This window comes from Benincasa hispida, chromosome 6 (genome assembly GCF_009727055.1).
Source record: "Benincasa hispida cultivar B227 chromosome 6, ASM972705v1, whole genome shotgun sequence".
Lineage (NCBI taxonomy): Eukaryota > Viridiplantae > Streptophyta > Magnoliopsida > Cucurbitales > Cucurbitaceae > Benincasa > Benincasa hispida.
Window position 1 is genome coordinate 10,619,043 of NC_052354.1, and position 22,353 is coordinate 10,641,395.

Below are 22,353 nucleotides of genomic sequence, written 5' to 3' on the forward strand. Positions count from 1 at the left end.
AACTACAGGAAAATAGAGACTTTAAGAAATTGAGATATGTTATTAACTTAGATATTGATAAATTAATGTGAACTTATTTTACTATCTTTTAACCTAAGGCTACTTATTAATTTTGTCTATTTGTCATTTCCTTGTTAATTTGTTTTCATTTTATTAATACATATGAACTATTATATTTATTTTAATTGAATTGATAAGTAATTCGGTGGAATTAAATAATGACACGTTATTAATTGCGTGGAGCTTCAATTTATGCAGACTAAAATTTTGTCTATTTTTTTTTTTATTATAAATGAAAATATAGAAAAAAAAGGATAATTTATGGATTGTTTTCAAATTAAAAAAAAAATGAGACAACTTATTTATAAATATAGCAAAATATAAAAATTTACATGCAACTTATTTTCAAATAATTTACACATAATATATATAATTTTTTTTTGGAAAGCACACAATATATATACATTAAAGTACCAAAATTACATTAAATCGTACATAAACTCTTATTCTTATTTGATTTTGTCACGTTCGGTCTTAAGCCTTGTATTTTGATCTATGGATTTTTAATATAATAAATACTTGAATGCGATAGGTTATAAATCACATATGGAAAAAAAAAAAAAAAAAAACAGAGAGAGAGAAAGTTTCAAAAAAATTAGTGCAAACATTTAATCTATCTAATTAATAAAACAAATTTATACAATTTTTTATTAAAAAAAAGTTGGGAATAAAATAAAACATTTAAAGTCAAATCTAAACAAAAGCACCTATTACATTCCTTAAATTACAATCTTGCTACATGCCCAAAAAAAAAAAAAAAAAAAAAACACATTTGACACAATAAAAAGAAAGTTATAGAAACCTTTGCTAATCCACTTTATAAAAATAACAATTTAGTCCATCAATTTTAATATATAAAAAAAATTATACTTTTTAAATTGACAATAATTATATAATCTCTTTCATGAAGAATGTTGTTAAAATTTATTTTAGATGGGATGATTTTTCTTCCTAAAGATTAATTGTTATAAAATATAATTATAAATATTAAATGAGAAATTTTCAAAAATAGAAAAATAAAAGAAATTATTTACCCAAAATAGTAAAATTTAATCATTTTTATATAGGTTGATAGAAATCTACTAATGTTTATCAATGATATAAATTAATAAAGTCTATTATCGATACTAAGTGATGACGCTAGTAGAGGTCTACTAGTATCTATAAATTTTGTTATTTTTATAAATAGTTTGACCTTTTTTTTGTCTATGAAAATTTTTTACACTAAATTATACATTATATCCAACTAAAGAAATATTTGAAAATAGTTAAAGAATTGTTAAAATTATTTTTTAATTTTAAAAAGTACTTTAAAACATATACTTGTAAACATTAAAAAAACTAATTTTGATGATATAAAATATTTCAAAAACTTTCTATAGATAAAAAAAGAATAATTTTAACCATTTAACAACCATTTTTAAACATGCACAAAGCAAGAAAGTACCAATTGTGTTTCTAACTTCAAAAGAAAGTTATTTATTATTATTTCTATAATATTATTATTTGAGTTAAAAAAGAAAACAATTTAAAGCATAAAAAAGAAAAAGAAAACTTTCACAAAGTGATTTGTGAAGAAAAAAAAAAAAAAAATCACAAAGTGACAAACACAGGTCGAAGTCACCTATATATATATATATAGAACCTTGCTGGGTTCTTCCACAAGTGTGTTCATAACAACAATTAAAACAAAGTGAAATTTCATTTTCAGGCCAACGCGCCGCCGTGCCTGAAAGAAAAAGCCACCGTTCCTTCTCCCATCATTCCGTAGTCGGATTCGAAAAATGGGGAAAGAAAATGGAGGAGATTCAGAGAGAAATAAGAATAATAATAAGAAGAAGAGTCGAGGGATGGCGTCGATTTTCATGCACGCCGACGCCGTGGACAAGTTTCTGATGACGTTGGGTTTCATCGGAGCTATCGGAGATGGCCTCACAACCCCTCTGGTCTTGATCGTTTCTAGCCGTCTCATGAACAACATCGGCCAAACGTCTTCCATTTCCATAACTGATTCTTTTGTAGCCAACATCGACAAGGTATTTAGGTTGCATCTAACTATTACTCTTTTTATTTTTTTCTTATTTTCGCTCCACTACTGTATGATGGGAATTTTTTTGGATTGATTTGATTTTTTTTTTTGCGGGGGACAGAATGCAGTGGCTCTGTTGTATGTAGCTTGTGGGGGATTTGTGGCTTGTTTTGTTGGTGGGTTTTTCCTTTTTACTTTTTTGTAAAAAAAACTATTTAAATTTATTTATATAGAAATTCAAAATTTTTTTTTTTTTTTTTTTTTGGGTTGCAGAAGGATATTGTTGGACGAGAACCGGAGAGAGACAGGCGGCGAGAATGAGAGCAAGATATTTAAAGGCAGTTCTCCGGCAAGATGTTGGGCTATTTTGATCTGCACGTGACTAGCACGTCCGAAGTTATCACCTCCGTTTCCAATGACAGCTTAGTCATTCAAGACGTCTTGAGTGAGAAGGTTCACTTTTTTTTTTTTCCTTTTATTATTCTTCTTTTTTATGGCATGAATTTTTTAAAAAAATATTATATTTTTTTCCAGAACTAAAAATGTTTTATGTTTGAATTTGAAAAGCCACTACTCGAAAAATTTTATAAAATATTTTATTTTAAATGTCAATATCAACATCGTATGAACTTCAAAATTTGAAGTTTCATCCGTCCACTCACAAATTTTCAAAACGATTTAGTTTTTTATATGATAAAACAAGCTAATTTTTAAAATATACGAGAAATATGGTTTTAAATAATTTTGTGAATTTCAAATAATAGTAAAGTTTAAAGATCGTAAATTTTTGTGACCCACGATTAATAACAATGTTTTTAGTAGTGGAACCTATGAAATGTTTGGATTAATAGAATTCATAACTTCTCATTTTCCGACTAGTTAACCCAAATATCTCCGAAATAAGTTCATCAATATTTTTGACAAAAATTGAAACCTGAAATGTTAGAGTGTGGGCGTCTAAAATTTAGTTCGAAGCTACCACTACACTCTTTCAAATCTTTTACAATAATAAAAAAAAAATAAAGAATAATAAAGTAATTTTTGAAAATTTTGAATTTTGTTACACATATTGTTTGACATGGGTGTTAAAAACCTAGCCAGATCCCAAACTTCCTGATGAACGCGGCGATATTCGTCGGAAGCTATCTCGCGGCGGTGATACTATTCTGGCGGCTGGCGGTGGTCGGATTCCCTTTCGTAGTATTGCTAGTGATCCCAGGCCTTCTTTACGGCAAAACATTAATGGGGTTAGCTAGAGAAAGCATGGAGGGGTACCAGAAGGCCGGATCAGTGGCAGAGCAGGCAATTTCATCGATCCGAACCGTGTACGCTTTCGCCGGAGAAGACAAGACCATAACGGAATATTCATCGGCGTTAGAAGGATCGGTAAAGTTAGGGATCAAACAAGGATTTTCTAAAGGATTGGCCATCGGAAGCAATGGAGTTTCGTTTGCAATTTGGTCGTTCATGTCTTGGTATGGTAGTCGAATGGTTATGTACCATGGCGCTCAAGGTGGCACCGTTTTTGCCGTCGGAGCTTCCATTGCCGTCGGTGGATTGTAAGTATTTATTTATTTTTTTCATCATCAATTTGTTGAAATTAAAACAAAAACTATTTTTGATTAATCCAATAAGGGCAATGCTTAGGTACCATACACCAATTGATTGGTTGCAACAGTAGCTGCACACAATAGACGACTGCACCCAAATTTTTTTTATCCAAAAATGGGATTTCTCACTCACAAGTAGCAACTATTTATAAAAAAGAAGATTAATATTAATATTTCTTAAAATTAAAAAAAAAAAATACCATTTCTAGATGTTTTTGTTTTCCCTTGGAAACACCCTCTTTGAAGAATAATCCCAATTTCCTAATTAGTTATAACAGGTTCATTAAAAAGTTAACATCTAATTATTTGTTTTTGAAAAATTAAAAGTAAAGAAGAAACTCTGCATCTATATTTCTCTCTCTTATTTATGGAAAAAAAATTAATATCAAGCAGTCAACATGCAAGAGATTCTTTTTTTTTAAAAAAGAAAACATTTAATTTCACATTCATTGCTTTACCTGTATTGGCAACATGCACGAAATTATGTTGACTAGTTAATAAATAAGTTTGGAAAATTAAATCTAACTTAATTGCTTAAAACAAAAACTCAAATTTATAATCTCTAGTTCGGTAATTAGGTATTTTTGAAAAGTGTACTCGTTTCATATAATTTATTCATATATAAACATTTTAATTTTTAGCCAATTTTTAAAATTATTTTTTTTAAAAAAAAAATAAACTAATTTTTAGACTTCGTATGATAATCCTTTCTTGTTTTTTAGAAATTAAATACATTTCATCTCAATTTTTTATAATACTTTGCATTTTTCTAATTCCAAAAAGAAAACAAGTTTTTTAAATACTATTTTTTTTGTTTTCAAAATTTGGCCAATTTTTTTAAAAATATTAATAAAAAATAGATGACAAATCAAGAAACCTGAGAAGTGGAATGAACGTTTATATGCTTAGTTTTTAACTGAAAAAATAAAAAATAAAAAAGTTACCAATCGAGGCTTAAATTTTTTAGTTTCCCAAATTTGGCTTTGATTTTGAATACATCCTTAAAATGTATACTATAAACATATAAATAAATAGATGAAAGTAGTATTTTTAGGTTTAATTTTTAAAAACCAAAACTAAAAATCAAGACCTTGTTGTTTTGGTTTTTAATTTTTGAAAACTAAGCCACCAAAAACACCCCTTCTACCTTTAAATTTTTTATTCAGTTATTTTTTACCAATATCTTAAGAAATTGATCTTTAATTTTTGAAAATTAAAACAAAAAGTAGTTCTTAAGATTTTTTTTTTTTTTTAGACTCCGACTCTTTTAGTGAAGGAAGATAAAAACCATTATAAAAATTTGTAAAGAAATAGACTTCTCAATAAATCAAATATTTACTTAAATGATTTTTATTATTTTTATTTTTAGCAGCCCTATCTTTGTTTTATTATAATTATTTTGAAGATAAGGAGGCTAATTTATTAGTTGAGTACACATATACATAATTTGAATGGAAAAAATAATAATTAGAAATGAAATGACAGATCAATCGGTTCGGGTTTATCAAACATAAAGTACTTTTCGGAAGCATGTGCGGCCGGTGAGCGAATCATGGAAGTAATAAACCGGGTTCCCAAAATCGACTCGGCCGACATGGAAGGCCAAATCCTTCAAAATGTCTCCGGGGAGGTTCAGTTCACCAACGTTCAATTCGCCTACCCTTCCCGGCCCGACACCATGGTCCTCAACGATCTGACCCTCACAATTCCCGCAGGCCGCACCGTCGCCCTCGTCGGGGGCAGCGGGTCCGGTAAGTCGACCGTCATCTCTTTGTTGCAGAGATTTTATGACCCAATTGGAGGGAGCATTGCGGTGGATGGAGTGGGAATTGAGAAATTGCAATTGAAATGGCTGAGATCGCAAATGGGGCTTGTGAGTCAAGAGCCGGCGCTTTTTGCTACTTCGATTAAAGAGAATATTCTGTTCGGGAAAGAAGATGCCACCATTGATGAAGTTGTTGAAGCTGCTAAAGCTTCTAATGCTCATTGTTTTATTTCTCAGTTTCCTCAAGGATATGATACTCAGGTAATTCAATTCACTTTTTTTCTTTACTAAATTATTCTGCTTACATTTTAATTTGGATCCTACATCATTTCTAAACACATTTTGAATTAGGAACCAATTAAAATATTATAAAGAACCAAGATTTTAAGGCCTAAAAGAAATAGTTTTGAAAATCTAGGAGACCAAAGAAAAGAATTAAGTTTAAATCAACTAAAATTATATAAACTAAAAGTTAGTGGGAGTTATAGTTAGATTTCTTATAAAAACTGTATAAAAACTATGGAAGCCTTTTAAACATGAGGATATCAAATAAAAAAATGGTTAAAATTTCGGGACAAAATATTTTATTAACTTTATCTGAGGAAGAATTATATTTAACATAGTGCTAAGGTTTGAGTAAATGATCTTTTAAAAAGTATATTTTGAATGAATCGTCTTTTTTAAAAAGACATTCACTCATAAATTAACAACAATGTTCACTTTACTAAAAATTTAAAGGCATTTCACATTTTTGATAGAAATACCATTACTTTCCAAGCTACGTTCTTCTCATTTTTTTCAATTTTTTTTTATATATAATAATAACGAGAATTCTCTACCAAAAATTGAATTGTTTTTTCTTATTATTATTTTTCTTTTTACTCTCTATTGGTTTTTCTTTAACAAAAGTTTGGGTATTCCTTTTGTGCAATAAAATTTATCAAATAAAATTATTGTTGGAGTTATTTTCAAGAATTAAAATATCGATATTGAGATGTGAATTTATATTTAATATCGATATCAAAATGGTTGTATTTGATAGGTAGGGGAAAGAGGAGTTCAAATGTCGGGAGGACAAAAGCAAAGAATTGCCATAGCACGAGCCATAATCAAGCGACCACGAATCCTTCTCCTAGACGAAGCCACCAGTGCCTTAGACTCGGAATCCGAGCGTATCGTCCAAGAAGCCCTCGACAAAGCCGCCGTCGGTCGCACCACCATCATCATCGCCCACCGTCTCTCCACCGTCCGCAATGCCGACCTAATTGCCGTCCTCCAAAACGGCCAAGTCATGGAAATCGGTTCTCACAATGATCTGATCCGGAACCAAGCTGGCCTTTACACTTCCCTCGTCCACCTCCAACACAAATCCCCACCTGAACCTCCTTCATCCTCCATATCCCACATCGAAAAAACCACCACCACCACCACCGGCAGCCGCCGCCTCCCCCATCTCAGCCGCTCCAGCTCCGCCAACTCCGGAGCCTCCGACGTAGTTCACGAAACAGCCCCATCATCATCCAACATCGAAAAAGAACAAGAACTCCCAATTCCATCGTTTCGAAGGCTATTGGCTCTGAATCTGCCGGAATGGAGACAGGGTTTAATGGGCTGCAGTGGGGCAATTTTATTTGGCGCTGTTCAGCCTTTGTATGCATATGCAATGGGATCGATGATTTCTGTGTATTTCTTACATAGTCATGAGGAGATTAAAGCCAAAACGAGGACTTATGCGCTTTGCTTTGTTGGGTTGGCTATGTTTTCTTTTCTTGTCAACATACTCCAACATTATAACTTCGCGTACATGGGAGAATATCTTACCAAAAGGGTTCGAGAAATGATGCTTTCCAAGATCCTTACATTTGAAATTGGCTGGTTCGATCAAGATGAACATTCTAGCGGTGCGATTTGCTCGAGACTATCTAAAGATGCCAATGTGGTAAGCAGAAATTTATTTATTTATCAAATATTATTCAATTGGATTATACTTTTTAATTAAACAGAGCTTTACTTTGTTTTGGGCAGGTGCGATCCTTGGTGGGGGATAGAATGGCTTTAATTGTGCAAACGATTTCAGCTGTAACTATAGCATTCACAATGGGACTTGTGATTTCATGGAAGCTAGCACTTGTAATGATCGCTGTTCAACCTTTAGTCATATGCTGCTTCTACACAAGACGAGTGCTCTTGAAAAAAATGTCGAACAAAGCCATTAAAGCACAAGAACAGAGCAGCAAGCTTGCAGCAGAGGCTGTCTCTAACCTTCGAACAATCACAGCATTCTCTTCACAAGAACGCATTCTCAAAATGCTAGAGAAAGCCCAAGAAGGCCCAAAACGAGAAAGCATCAAGCAATCATGGTATGCTGGGATTGGACTCGGCTGCTCCCAAAGCCTCACCACCTGTTCATGGGCGTTGGATTTCTGGTACGGCGGAAAATTAGTAGCACAAGGACAAACCACGGCTAAAGCTCTGTTCGAGACCTTCATGATTTTGGTTAGCACCGGCCGTGTAATCGCCGATGCCGGTAGCATGACGACAGATCTCGCTAAAGGGTCAGAGGCAGTTGGGTCAGTTTTCGATGTCTTGGATCGATTCACTAAGATCGAACCAGACGATCCAGAAGGGTACAAACCCAATAAATTAATCGGCCAAATCGAAATCAACAATGTGGATTTCACTTACCCATCTCGACCGGAAGCGATGATATTTCGTGGCTTTTCAATTAACATTGAGGCTGGAAAATCCACCGCGTTGGTTGGACAAAGTGGGTCAGGAAAATCCACCATAATCGGCTTAATCGAACGATTCTACGACCCGATTAAAGGAACAATCAATCTCGACGGTCGCGACATCAAATCGTATCATCTCCGAACGCTGAGAAAACATATCGCATTGGTTAGCCAAGAACCGACGCTATTCGCAGGAACAATAAGGGAAAACATCATATACGGAATTTCGAGAGCAGTAGACGAATCGGAGATAATAGAAGCGACAAAAGCATCAAATGCACACGATTTCATCTCGGGATTGAAAGATGGGTACGAGACATGGTGTGGAGACAGGGGATTGCAATTGTCAGGAGGCCAAAAACAGAGGATCGCCATAGCTAGAGCGATATTGAAGAATCCAGGCGTACTGTTACTAGATGAAGCGACAAGTGCGCTTGATGGGCAGTCGGAAAAGGTGGTTCAGGAGGCTTTGGAGAGGGTAATGGTGGGAAGGACGAGCGTGGTGGTGGCACACAGGCTGAGTACAATACAGAATTGCGATATGATTGCGGTTTTGGATAAAGGGACGGTGGTGGAAACAGGGACTCATTCGTCGTTGCTGGAAAAAGGACCAAGTGGAGCTTATTATGCTTTGGTAAATTTGCAGAGGAGGTCCCATTAGAATCTCTCTCTTTCAGCCAAGCTAGGGATTGGAGAAGATGATTAGTAGGTCTAGTCTAACCACATTGTTATTTTTAATCTTATGATCTAGTTGGGGGTTGGTGGAAAATAATGGAGAGAGGGGAGGACTTCAATATGTAAATCATGTGAAGTTTTTTTTTGGTTTTCTTCTTTCCATTTTATAAGTTTTATATTATAAGCTCTTTAAATGATATTTTAGGAGTTATCTTATTTTTACTCTTTGGTCTACACACATATTTTACTTTTATTGCACATTTTTTCTTTTCTCTAAGCTTTATTTTAGACTAATGTCTAGACTATTGCTATTGTGCCTTTAACTTTTCGTTTGAGGTGTTTTTTTTTATCTAGAAATACTCCATCTTTTCAGATATTTTGCCCCCCCTATCGTTAATAAGGTTGTTTAGAGAGTGATTGGGGTCATTCAATTTGTTTGGTAACTATTTTTCTTGCTACCATATTAGGATGACCATTACATCAATTAGATGTTAAAAATGCATTCCTTTATAACATCCTCAAGGAATGAGTGTTTATGGCACAATCCTTGAATTCCAAAATCCATCTCTTCCTCATCATGCTTGTAAACTAAACAAATCACTCTATAGCCTCAAACGAGCTCCTCGAGCTTAGTTTGAATGTCTCTCCAACTATCTCATGACACTTGGATTCTATTATGAACACTCTAATCATTATCTTTTCATCCTCAAACATGACAATGGCACCATTGTTATGCTCATCTATGTTGATGAGATTATTATCATTGCCAATGAACCTGTTGAAATCCAAAAAAAATAATCACTACTGTTGGTAATGAATTTGCTTTAAAAGACATTGGTCCCCTCCCTTACTTCCTTAAAGTAGAAGAGAAGTTAGAACTCACCAAGGTCTATTTCTATGCCAAAACAAATATGCCAAAGAAATACTTGGTAAGAGTCACATGTTAGGGGCCTCTACTCCAATTGTGTTGTTACTACTTTTACTCAACTTTTAGATGGTAATCCCAGTGATGCTCAAACCTACCATAGCTTAGTTGGCTCAATGCAATATTTGATAGTTACACGTCCGTACCTCTTACATGCTATGAATCACGTTTGTCAACATCTCCAAATTCTTATTGAGAAAGACCTATGAGTTGTTAAACAAATCCTTAGATACATACAAGGAATCATGAACTATGGTTTCCCCATTTTGAGAAATAGTAATTCTAATCTTTATGTCTTTTATGATCTAGATTGGGCAGGATATACTATAACAAGGTGCAACACCACTAGGTTTTATGTCTACTTTGGCTCCAACTGCATTTCGTGGTCCTCAAAGAAACAAATAACTATTATAAGATTGAGTGCAGAGCCTGAGTATCGTGCCAGGAGCATGTAATTGTTGAATTCACAAGAATCTCCTTATTTTGAGACCTTGGTTTACCTCTCCACCATAGACCACAACTCTTTTGTGACAATCTCAATGCTCTTTATACGTCCATTAATCTAGTGTTTCATGTTCGCTTGACTATCATCTTGTTCGAGAAAAGGTGGTTAGTGACATTTATTGCTCGCAACCTTCCATCTCACAAACAGTTAGCTAACATTTTTACAAAGCCATTACATAAAACTTGTTTTCGTGATCTATGTAACGAACTTGGAGTTCAAGCAGAGCAACACTCTAGTTCGAGAAAGGATATAATTAAAGACCATCTCAATCAATTTACACAATTAAACGATGAGTCAACAACCACCTCACCCAATTACCACTACAAGAAAATACCCCTTTTCTAACGCTAGAAATCGTCGAAAATTAGTAAAAAATGCGTCGGAAGATCCATTCCCGACGACAAACTAGTCACCGGGAGTTTGGTCGGAAGAGGAACTCCCGATGTGGAAACATATATCGTCAGGAGTTATAATAACTTCCGACGCTACATATACTACGTCGGGAGTTATTAGAACTCTTGATGCAGTATATGAAGCGTCGAGAGTTATTGCAACTCTCGACGCTTGTATTGGCAATGTCGGGAGTTAATGGAACTTTCGACACTTGTATTGGCAACATCAAGAGAGAGTCATTTAAAAAAAATACTCTTCGTGGATGGCACTACTCGAAAAGTGCTATGGGATCGATGGGTTCGGCTTTCCGTCGCCACTATGATTCAGTTCTACGATCTTGGAGAATGGCTCTTTTCCTAAAACTTCTAGGCAACTCAGCGATGAGAAAATGGGCAATGACGGGACCGACCAAGGGTTCGATTTGTCAGAAATGGAGCTCGACGGCGACCTAAAAAAACACCAATAGAATCAACGACAACAGCTTTCATTGGTGAGGACTGCTTGTAGTAGCATCTTAGAGGCGAGCAAGGGCTCAGGATTGTCTCTCTCCTGCTCTGAAATCCTAGTGAATCGAGCACGCGGACAAACGGAAGTTGGGTTGGCCGGATGGACGAACGAGCATGCAGATGAACGAAAGTTGAGTTGGCTGGACGAACGAACGAGCGCGTGGACGATGATCGGGTAAAGGATGATTTGGGGAAGCGACGAACAATTTTCACTACTGTACAAGGGTTTAGTAGGGAGAAAATGAGTAAATGTAGGGAAGAAGACGAGGAGTTGGAGTTTAAGTAGGAACTCCCAACGCTCTCCCATAGACCATCGAAAGTTTTATAATTTATCGGATGTTCTTTAGAACTCCCAACACCCCAAAAGTCAGCGTCGGGAGTTTTAAAGAACTCTTGACGCTTAACTATGCCCGTCGGGAGTTAGTCCGAACCCCCGATGACCTTCTTACTTCGTCGGGAGATGGTCCCTCTCTCGACGACCGATATTCGGACGGTTGTTTTAGGCGTCGGGAGAGTCATTTTTTCTTGTAGTGTACATCAATAGCCTAAAGTTAACATTTTATTTCATGAATTGCTTAATGAATTAGGATATTACGTAAAAATTAGGTCCAAATGACCTTTACATCCCTACATAATTCCGACGGTTTAAAAAAAAAGATACATCCTTGCCATAATATGGAAACAAATAGGCTTTTAAAATAATAATAATAATAATAATAATAATAATAATATCAAAAGATGCGTAAGGAAAGTTTCTTCATATCACATGAATAAGGGAAGTTTCTCCAAGGTAGTATTTTTTTTCAAAACTGGGAAATTTCTCTCTAAAATTTGAAAATCATTCCCCCTCAAACGAAAGAAAAAATCAACGAGAAGTTTTAAAGTAAAAAACAAGTTATAAATATTGCACACAAAAAATATATGTCAAATATACTGTAATATACTAAGAAATTGTTGGAAATGATAGGACCCTTACAACGACAAGTAGTAAATCGTCAAGGTACAACAATCAAGCGAAGAGTAAAACCTGCAAAACAGAAACTTGTTATGGCTGAGTCACGGAGCTCGCTCTCTTTAAGATGTTTCGCGGCTCTGCCCAAATGTGCAAGCAGGTCTGAAAATTGCCACGTCGTCCCCAGGATAAAACAGCCAACTGAAAATCGGTTGAAAATGCACCGTTACCGACCGGAACATACACCATTTCTAAATTAACTGCTTGGAAAGCGAGGATGGAGGAGGAGAGGAAAACGAAGTGGGAAATGAAAAAAATGAATTCTGTGTGTTCGAACTGCTGAAGGCCTCACCTTTTATAGGCCTTCAGTGTCGAACTATAGGAGTGAGAAGAGTGCTCTGCCACAGAACGTGCGCAGACGGTACAGATGGACGGACGAAACGGAACGAGATTTGCAGACGAACGGACCGTTTCCTTCTTTTCTCTAGTTAAAAAAAATAAAAAATAAAATAATATTTTTTTATATTAAAAAATAATTATTAACATCCACCGAAATCACATGGTTTATCTCCTCACTCCCTCCAAAAAATGGGTACCTCTTGGGGCCCAAAATACAAGGTTGGGTACATAAAAGAGACTTCCAACACCAAATTTTCCAATGTGGGATTCTCCAACCAAAAAAGTTGATTCCCTTTTTGTTTTGAAAGTTAAATTTTCACCCAACAAAAATGTAAATATACATTGCATATATTATTATGTTTATACAAATTATTTTATTCGTACACTTATCAAATATACATTACATATATTGTTCGGTATATAAATACCTTTAAGTTTTTGTTTTAATTGATTTTAGTCTTTTCATAAGACTGAAACACCTTATTTTATTGTTTTCAATGCCCACTTTGTGTATGTACACAGTCTTTTACCTTTTTTTCTTTGACTAAGTCAGTAACAAAACTTCCGTTTAATTTTTTCCTTTTGTTTCTTTTTTCTCTCTTCTCATTTTTTCTCATTTTTCAATTTTTCCAATTTCTTTTTATTTATCTTAAGATGGAAAATATTTTTTTAAGATTTAAATGAAAAACAAGACATTGAATTTAACCATTTAAGTCTCGTTTGGATAACTATTTTATTTTTTATTTTTTGTTTTTTGTTTTTAAAAATTAAGTCTATGGACATTACTTCTCCATTTGTTATTTACTTTTCATCAATGGTTTAAAAAATAATCCAAAATTTGAGAACTAAAAAAAATAGCTTTCAATTTTTTTTTTTTAGAATTTGGCTCAGAATTCAACCATTGTACTTAAGAAAGATGCAAATCACTCTAAGAAATGTGGATGATATATATTTACTTTTCAAAAATAAAAACAAAAAATCAAATAGTTACCGAACGGATCTTAGTTTTTAGTTTTTTTTTTTTTTGAAAATTAAGCCTACATATACTATTTCCATCTCTAAATTTCTTGATTTGTCATTTACTTTTTACCAACAGTTTAAAAAATCAAGCTAAATTTTTAAAACTAAAAAAAGTACATTTTAAAAACTTGATTTTGTTTTTGGAATTTTGCTAAGAATTCAACTATTATATTTAGGAAATATGCAAAGTAGAAAGAAATAAGCTTAATTTTTAAAAATAAAAAATAAAATTAAGATGAGATGGTTACTAAATGGGGAATAAGTTTTTAAAGTATTTTTTTTAAAATTTCTTAAATTTATAAAACCAGTTTATTTTTTTCTACCAAATTTATAATTTAAGAATTTTAGGGTTTTATATCACTCAAATATAACATTAGAATTTAAAGTTTTCAAAATTTAAAAGACTTTACAAAATCGCACATAAAATTGTTTTTTCCATTTAGCCTAAAAAGGCTTGTTTAGTGTTTTTCAACTTTTTCCTTGTTTTTAAATAAATTTTTATATAATTTCTTAAGAACTTGTGCAATAAATATGTTTTTAATTAAGTAATTTAGTTTAAGTTTATATTTTATCTTTATATTTGAGTGATATAAAATCCTAAAATTCGTTAATTACATTTTTTTTTTGTGAAAAAAATAATTTATAAATTTAAGAATTAAAAAAAAAATTGCTTTTCAAAATTTAGGAATTCAACTTTTTTCATTTAAATCTAAAAAATATATCTCATCTTAAGTAAATAAAAAAAATAAAAAGAGAAAAGTTTTAAAAAAATAAGAAGAGAGAAAAAAAAAAAAGAAATAACATTACAAAATTACAATAAAAACTAAAAAAATTAACAAAATTAAAAGAATTTATTAGAGTTTTAAAAGAAATTAAAATACTTGAAGAGTTTGTTCAATTTTTGTTACTTCCCCTACAAGAAAAATTATTTCTCATCTTAGATAAATAATAAGAATATTGAAAAGAAAAATTTTTTAAAAAAGAGAAGAGGAGAAAAAAACTAAACAAATTAACGGAAAAGATAAACAAAATAAAAAAAAAAAGTGAGAAAAGGGTAGAAAGAAATAAAATTAAAAGATATTAAGAGGGGACAAAGAAACAAAATTAAAAGAAATTAATTGAAAAGAATAAAAGAAGTTTAAAAAAAATGAGAAGAGGAAAAAAAGGAAAAAAAAACTCAACGAAAAAAATACACTGAAAATCCCACTTGAAGTGGAGCTATAATATGGCACATGTGGCTTCTCATTTGCATGTGTATCTCCATACGTGTAACCTCAACCAAAACTCACAAACTCCACCAAAGCAAACATAGAATCACTCCCTCCACGTTCCCTACATGCACTCAACTCCCAATTCCTATAAATAGAACCACCCCTTCTCCGGTCCATCGTCCCACATCTCTCATAAAATGGCGAAACTCACGAGCATAGTCATCATTGCGGCGTTGGGAGTACTGGGTTTAGTAGTTGCAGATGCTCACCGGACCATAATCACCACCATGGAAGTGGAGGAAGAAGAGTACAACCAAAGGCAGCATGAGCGGTGCAGGCAAATGAGAGCCCGGGAGGAGATCGGGAGGTGCGCAGAGTACCTGACGCAGCAAAGCAGGAGGCCATATGTTTTGGAGATGCGTGGAATCGAGAACCAGAGGAGGAGAGGAGGGGAGTTGTTGAATGAGTGTTGTAATGAGTTGAGGAACGTGGATGAGGAGTGTAGGTGTGAACTTCTGGAGGAAATTGTTAGTATGGAGAGGAGAAAAGGAGGAGGACAAGAAGAAAGGCAGATGTTTCAAAGAGCTAGAAACTTGCCTTCCATGTGTGGAATCCGTCCACAACAATGCTACTTCTAAGTGCATGCCACTTCCCAAAATCAAAATATGTATAATTAACTGAGAAGAAGGGCAGTACATGGTCGTGTGCTTTTGTCTTATGTTTTAATAAATAAACGCTTATTTCTCTCTTTTCTACTATCACTACATTGTGAACAAAATTCTAAATCAAAATCAAAATCATCTTTGCAAATAAGTTGCCAAAATCCATGCATAAATGCAACTTTGAACTTTACGTAAGATTAACATTAAAAAACTTGATATTTTTGTTTGAGCCATATATATTTGTATGGCTCAGACAAAAGACTTTAGTTATTTTCGTAGTACATGGTATTTGTTTGATTATAATGATGAGTTGTTATTTGATAGATATAGTTTTTCAAGTATAATGTAATGCTAAGTTTGACAACACTACAGGGCTATGTCGGTTGAGAAAACAATGTCGGTTTATAGCCTTCTAATAATATATTTTTTTTCCTCCCTCCATTTCTCGTTACCCTCTTTTTATATATATATAAAGAGAGAAAAAACTTAAGCTTGCCCTCAGGCACGGGTGCCGTCCGCCACATTTGTGCTGCCACCTTCGTCTATCGTCTGCAGGTCTTCGTCCATTGTGTCATCGTCAATTGTAGTGGACATTGGTTGGGGGTGTTTTCGTCCGCAGGTCTTCATCCATTGCGCTATCGTCGATTGTAGTGGACATTGGTGGGTGTTTTCTTCTCTCCCTCGCGAGTTCCCTCACCCATGCCTATGTTCATACGAAACTTCTCTGTTCATCGTCGCCGCTCGCACGCTGCCCATCTTCACCTTCTAACGATGTCGATCGTCCGTTGTTGCCTACTCCGAACGGTGGGTTTTTGGTTTTTCTATCCTTCTCTCAACTTTTTTCTCTCTCTTTCAAATCTCCCTCACTGCCACATAGGTCTGGATGTATCGTTGTGTCGTTCTTCGAGCCGCCACTGCCATGTTGATTCTACATTGGGTGAGAGTTTGGTGACTTTCTCTTTAAATTTCTTGTTTACTCTTGAATACCTACTAAGATTTTGGCCTAATCTTACATACCTCGTCCTCTTGAATTGAATTCAGTTTAATCAATAAATATAGATAGAAGAAAATGTTTGCTCTGTATCTATTTTTAATAATTATCTTTTAACTAAAGAGTCTTGCAATATAGATTGACAAATCTCAATATTACTCCTAATACTTCCCTTCAATGCCTTTGCGTTTTGGCCAAGCACTACCGATGAAGTTTTTGCTCTTCTTCCATCCTTGAAGGTACGGTATATTGATGAAGTTAGAGGGTTAAATCTTCACTTCTACTTGTAGAACTCAAAACACATGTAGTTTCTGTACTTGTTATGCTATTTGGTCCTCTTGTATTTTTTCTAGATCAAGTAGGTCATCCTTGTTTGAAAATTTAACGACCAAGCCTTGACTAGAATATTTTAGGGATTTGCCAATGGGTAAAAGGTATGCATGTGTGATCAATTACAATAGAATGTGAAAATATATAATGAAAATGAAGACTTTAAAAGAGTGACAGTAAAATAATTTGTTTATGACTTTAATGCAAGAAATTTAGAAGGATTTGGTTTGTAATTTTGATGAAACTGGAGCTGGTTTCATGAAGAGGCAGTAGTTGAAGAATAGAGGGATTTCAGAACTTGAAGAAAACATGGAATTTTCAGTTCGATGAGTTGATTTGGAGCAGCTAAGGGAGATTTGTGGCTTCAAACTTTGAGATTATTTAGTTTAGAGAGTAACTATGAGTTTTATGCAAGATGTTTGGAATAGTTTTGTTCGAACAGCTGGAAGTTTGGACTGTTGGTAGAATTTTCACTCTTTAATATTCATCTTAGAATTGAAGAGTATGGTATAACTAAGCTGGTATTAAGTCATTTTAGCAGCAAAGAATGAAAAATCATGAAGAAATAGCTACTGTTTTTTGTTGCTACAGAGCATAGACTGATCATTTCTTTGAGAGTAACTATTATTTGAAAAAATAGGCATAGTTGGGCAAGAAAATAGCTCAAAACAATAGCCTAAAATGTGAAACAAGCAACACATAAAAGGGTTACTGTCAAAAAAACTGCGCTGCTGTAATTTTACAGTCGCTTTTTTTTTATTTATTTTTTATTTTTTAGCTTGATTAACCACACTTTTGGTTTGAAATTTCCACATTTCATATTCAGCATCTTAGTATACCTTTAGGAAGTGTGAAAATTATGTTGATACTCGGGTTAAATATATTTTAGGAGAAATGGAGGTTAGAAAAAGCCTACGATTCTAGTAATTCTCGCCTTTGTCTATGAGCGACAAAATATTATTGTAAATAAATTCTTTTGCAATTCAAAGCATAATTTTCTAAGGCATGATGAACATGATTTAATATTATGGGTTTTACGATTTTTCCTCCCTAATGCCTTATGTGAAGTATGATTTATCTAGAAAAACATGCCTTACGTCTGCCACAACTCCAACACATCTGCAATATAGGTTTTGGTCTGGCATGTAAAAGTATAGAAGGGTTTGAGACAAATATTTTGGCATGTTTATGAGCTCATCTTGTGGTTATTGTGAGAGGTAGTTGTATGTATGTGTTTGTAGACTTTATGCTTGGGGTTGTTTATGGTTCTTGAGTGTCATTGAGGTAGTTGTGCAGGAAACAGGTGGATTACGAGTGTCATAAGAGGGTTGACATTTTTCATCTTCACATCCTCTTCTAGTCCGGGGAGAGGGTGTGACATTTTATTTATTTATTTATAATAAGAACAAAAACATTTATGCTAACTTATGTTTTTCACTTCCCTTTTCCTTTTCGATCAATTAGTTAAGAGTTTTCCTAAGGAAATAAAGATGAAATTTTACAATATATTAGTTAGTGACATCATGTTGAATAGTCTAAATTTTTGCATTGACGTTTAATTTTTAAATGTAGTTTTTTATAAGTTAAGAAAAGGTATTTTTTTTTGTTGCAGGTAAACTCCAGATTGACAGGATTTTGTTAGTATGATGCGATTCAATTGTACGATTATTTTAGTTTTGTTCTCGTTTTTGTTGGATGTATCTATATGGCCCTCCAAGATAGACAAGCAACTCTCTAGATCTTTAGGCTTTTGAGTTTTATGTATACACAGGTCAATATAACTTGTTGATAGGTTACTTAGTCATACAACTTCTCAATCTTTGTTGTTTATTAGCTAATATTTGTATTTGCTGAAAGTTAATTGTATATATAATAGCAATTAAGATTTTATTTTATACATATACAGATAAAAGAAAAATATTATTGATTTGCACGTGTGTAAGAAAAAGAAGTGTATGTATTTTTATTTTTCCAATAACAAAACCATGACAAACATTTAATAACGAACAATTGACGAAAAAATTTAGGTGAAAATAGACATTAAAGATGATGTTCAATATCGGTAAAAAATTGGCATTGACAATAATTGACATTGAAATCTTGGTTGTCTATAATGTCGGTTTTAAACCGACATTAAAGACAATCGATATTGAAGACCTTTTATAACATGTTTTTCAATGTCGATTATCAACATACATTGTATCCTATAACGTCAATTTTAAAACGACAATAAAACCCAATTTTGTAGTAATGCAAAGAGTTAATTGATTTGTTTTAATACAATATATGAAAATTTCGTTATTTTTTTTTAATGTAAGGTATTTGTGGGGCTTAATTTGATGAAGATCTTAGGCCGTTTTAGTACATGGTATTGAAGTGATGGAATCTCAAAGTGGAAGCGTTTTATCCATTTTTGTTTTTGAATTGGCATAAAGAATTTTACAGAATCAAATAAAACTAGGTTAAGCATACCAAGGGTTTGAGAAAACAAAATACCCCAATGAAGAATAGCTCTCCAAAATCTGAAGGTATTTTCTTTCTCCAAGATCACGAACAATATTGGACACCACCGAATAGGACTCCCTTATTACGTCTCTGGCAAGAAATAGGGATTGTGGTATCTTTCTTGGTTTTGGAGATGAGAAAAGGAGGAAGAATAACCCTTTTTGTTATGAGAAATTCTTCAGAGAAAACTTATCTTCAGAGACAGAGATTCACCAGCCCCTCTGTATCTTTCTATTCTGTATCATATACAGAAAAACAAATGAGAATCTAACATTAGGAGAATAACTCCCTTCACCCCCACTATCCACTCCACAGTAACTACTGGGGAGTTATGCGATTTTTTTTTTTAATTTATTTAAATACAAGTATTGCATATATATATATATAATAATATTTAATATATGTAATATAATTAAATAAATAATAAATAATTAATTAATTAATTAATAATAAATATCACATAATTATTCAAGTATGCATTTAAATCATATAAACCACATACCTCTCTCTTATCTTATATATTTAATATGAATCCGATTTACATTATTTTTACTCTAATTTTTATATGAATCCAATTCATATTAATTTTACATTGAAATCTTATGCAAATATTATTTTCTCTTATTATATAAATTTAATGTCAAAACGTATTTATAATTAATTGTATACTGTAATGTATCAACATATATTATACTTTATATTAATCATATCATATATGATTAATATATATTTCTAATTAAAAACTACTTGTTTCTTGTTTTACCCTTAATGAGCTAGAAGGGGACCCAACAGACATATAGATTAGAAACTCTAATGATTCAAGATTAATGAATTAAACTCTTTAATTAAATTAATTAACATTCATTATCTGTGGTTCATTTCACTAAAGACTCACAGTTGCATTTTTTACATTGTAGATATATTTCTGTATTCATGGATATAACCAATCATTAGTAAGTCAACCAATCATTATCTGTGGTTCATTCCACTAAAGACCCACAGTTAGGTCAAATTACCGTTTTACCTCTATAATTGTTGGAGTTGATGCCCTAAATCTTGTGGGTCCTGTAGTTTTTAATTGTAATGTACAAAAAATTTATTTATTGAATAAAATCATAGGCATTTTATTTGACATTTAGTAGCATTAACCCACAAAACCAATAAACTAAGATTCAAGGTTGCCTTCTGTAACTTAAACATGTATGTGAAGACATACAAGTGGATCATATTTAAGAGACAATCTAAACGGTCTGTAGTAGATGTATAAGGCTAGGTACCTTATCCTGGTTATACTACGAATATGACCCACTTTGTAGACGTTATATTGTTGTAAAGTGCTACAAACGATCTAATCCTGATCATTTATGTGGAGACATGTGGGTGAGGATGTTTTATACAAAAAGTTTGTATAAGAACGTGAAGGAACTCGTATTGAAGAGATCCTTGAGTGGAAGCGGATCGTCCAAATTCCATTAATTATCGAATACATAATTTACAGTAAACATACAAGATATGCATTCAAAATAAACTACAACATGCATGATACAAGAAAAAGGGTTCAAGATATATTACCCTTGAAGAATCTTTCTTTTCATGTATCCCTCGAACAATCATGAGCCTCGAACATAAACAACAACTCTTGAAGACCTTCTTCAAGAACTTCTTAATGAGCCTTTGGTATTCTCAGAACTCAGGAGTGGTGGGTTCTGACTATTTTGGTTGAGTGATAGTTTGGGTGGAGGAAGAAGATTGAGAGAACACACAGAACTTTTCTACAAAATTTCAATCGTACAGCCAAATGCGTAGTGGAAGAAGAGAAAACAAATTTTCTTTTATTCCCCTTGCCACAAAAACAATAACCACCCACTAAGGTGGTTGGAGAGAAAAGAGGGAGTTATTATTCAAAATAATAAAACAACATAAATAAATATGATAACTAACTTATCATATTATATTTATATTAAACTATATGTTAAATCAAATATAATATAGAACCTATAGTTTTGATATTGTATCATATACAATATAAACTATAGTTTCTTTTCTCTATTTTATGACATTTATTATAAATCATATTTATATTAAATTTAATAACTATGAATCACATTCATAGAATTTGAATCTTATTCAAATATTTATTTCCTCCTATTAAACTATAATGTATCAAATCCATGATAGTTATATCATATATAATTGAAACAATTTAATTATATCATATATAATTAAATCACTCTTATTAATTTGAACAATTCAAATTAACCCAAAAACTAATTCTCAACTAAATCCTTTTGAGCTACCAAGGGGGCCTTATGGACCTGCAGTTTGAAGTTCCAACGGTACATGAATAATTAATTAAACTCTTTAATTACATTATTCATCATCCGTTAACTATCGAACACTTCACTAAAGAGCGATAGATGCTGTACTACAGATATATTTCTATGTCCATTAAATATAACCAATCAACAGTATGATAACTCTTCACAAATTGCTCGTAAGTACAACTGGGTCAAATTACTATTTTTCCCCTGTAGTTACATCTAACTCCTTAAGTACCACTGATCCCTCTAATGAACAATAGATCATAGTCCCACTATGACTAAATCCCTCTTGGGCCAGGAGAGGGTATGGCTCCACATTATTCAAGATCCAAAATCAGCCTTTAAAGGAGAAATCTATTTACTTACCCCTACTTCAGGGAAGAAGTGAATTCTATCTTGTGTAGCTGTGTTCCCAGCTCCCCAATCAGGCGAATCTCCAAAATGGTAGGCTTGTTGAGTCAGCGATCCAACCACTCCTACTCAATAAATCAAAGAACCGCCCTCAAAGGCAGAGTTCACAACTCACTCAGGATTGAGGTCATTTACCTTTGGTCATTCTGGTGAAATGTAAGTCTCTATTATGAACAGTGTTATATAATGAGACTAAACATTTCGTGGTCTGGTCTTATACAAACTCCATTGTATAGAATATCCCCACTCACATGTCTAATACATGAATAATCAGGATCAAATCATTTGTAGCATTTTACAACAATTGTAACACCTCTAAAGTGGACGATACTCGTAGTTTCACCAAGATAA

At 33.0% G+C, this 22,353-nt stretch overlaps 2 protein-coding genes across 2 annotated transcripts; both read left to right on the forward strand.

Moving 5' to 3' along the window:
- Positions 1–1,722: 1,722 nt before the first annotated feature.
- LOC120080026 (ABC transporter B family member 15-like) lies at positions 1,723–9,093 on the forward strand. Its single transcript, XM_039034559.1, is given in 8 exon segments — positions 1,723–2,096; positions 2,211–2,265; positions 2,363–2,448; positions 2,450–2,542; positions 3,191–3,648; positions 5,185–5,725; positions 6,507–7,403; positions 7,490–9,093. Coding segments are annotated over 8 exon segments (3,750 nt in total). The 5' UTR covers positions 1,723–1,844; the 3' UTR covers positions 8,858–9,093.
- A 5,886-nt stretch (positions 9,094–14,979) lies between these two features.
- On the forward strand, positions 14,980–15,420 carry LOC120079421 (2S albumin-like). The gene has a single exon (XM_039033592.1). It carries the CDS (start codon positions 14,980–14,982, stop codon positions 15,418–15,420), a length of 441 nt encoding a protein of 146 aa, XP_038889520.1.
- The last annotated feature ends 6,933 nt before the right edge of the window (positions 15,421–22,353 follow it).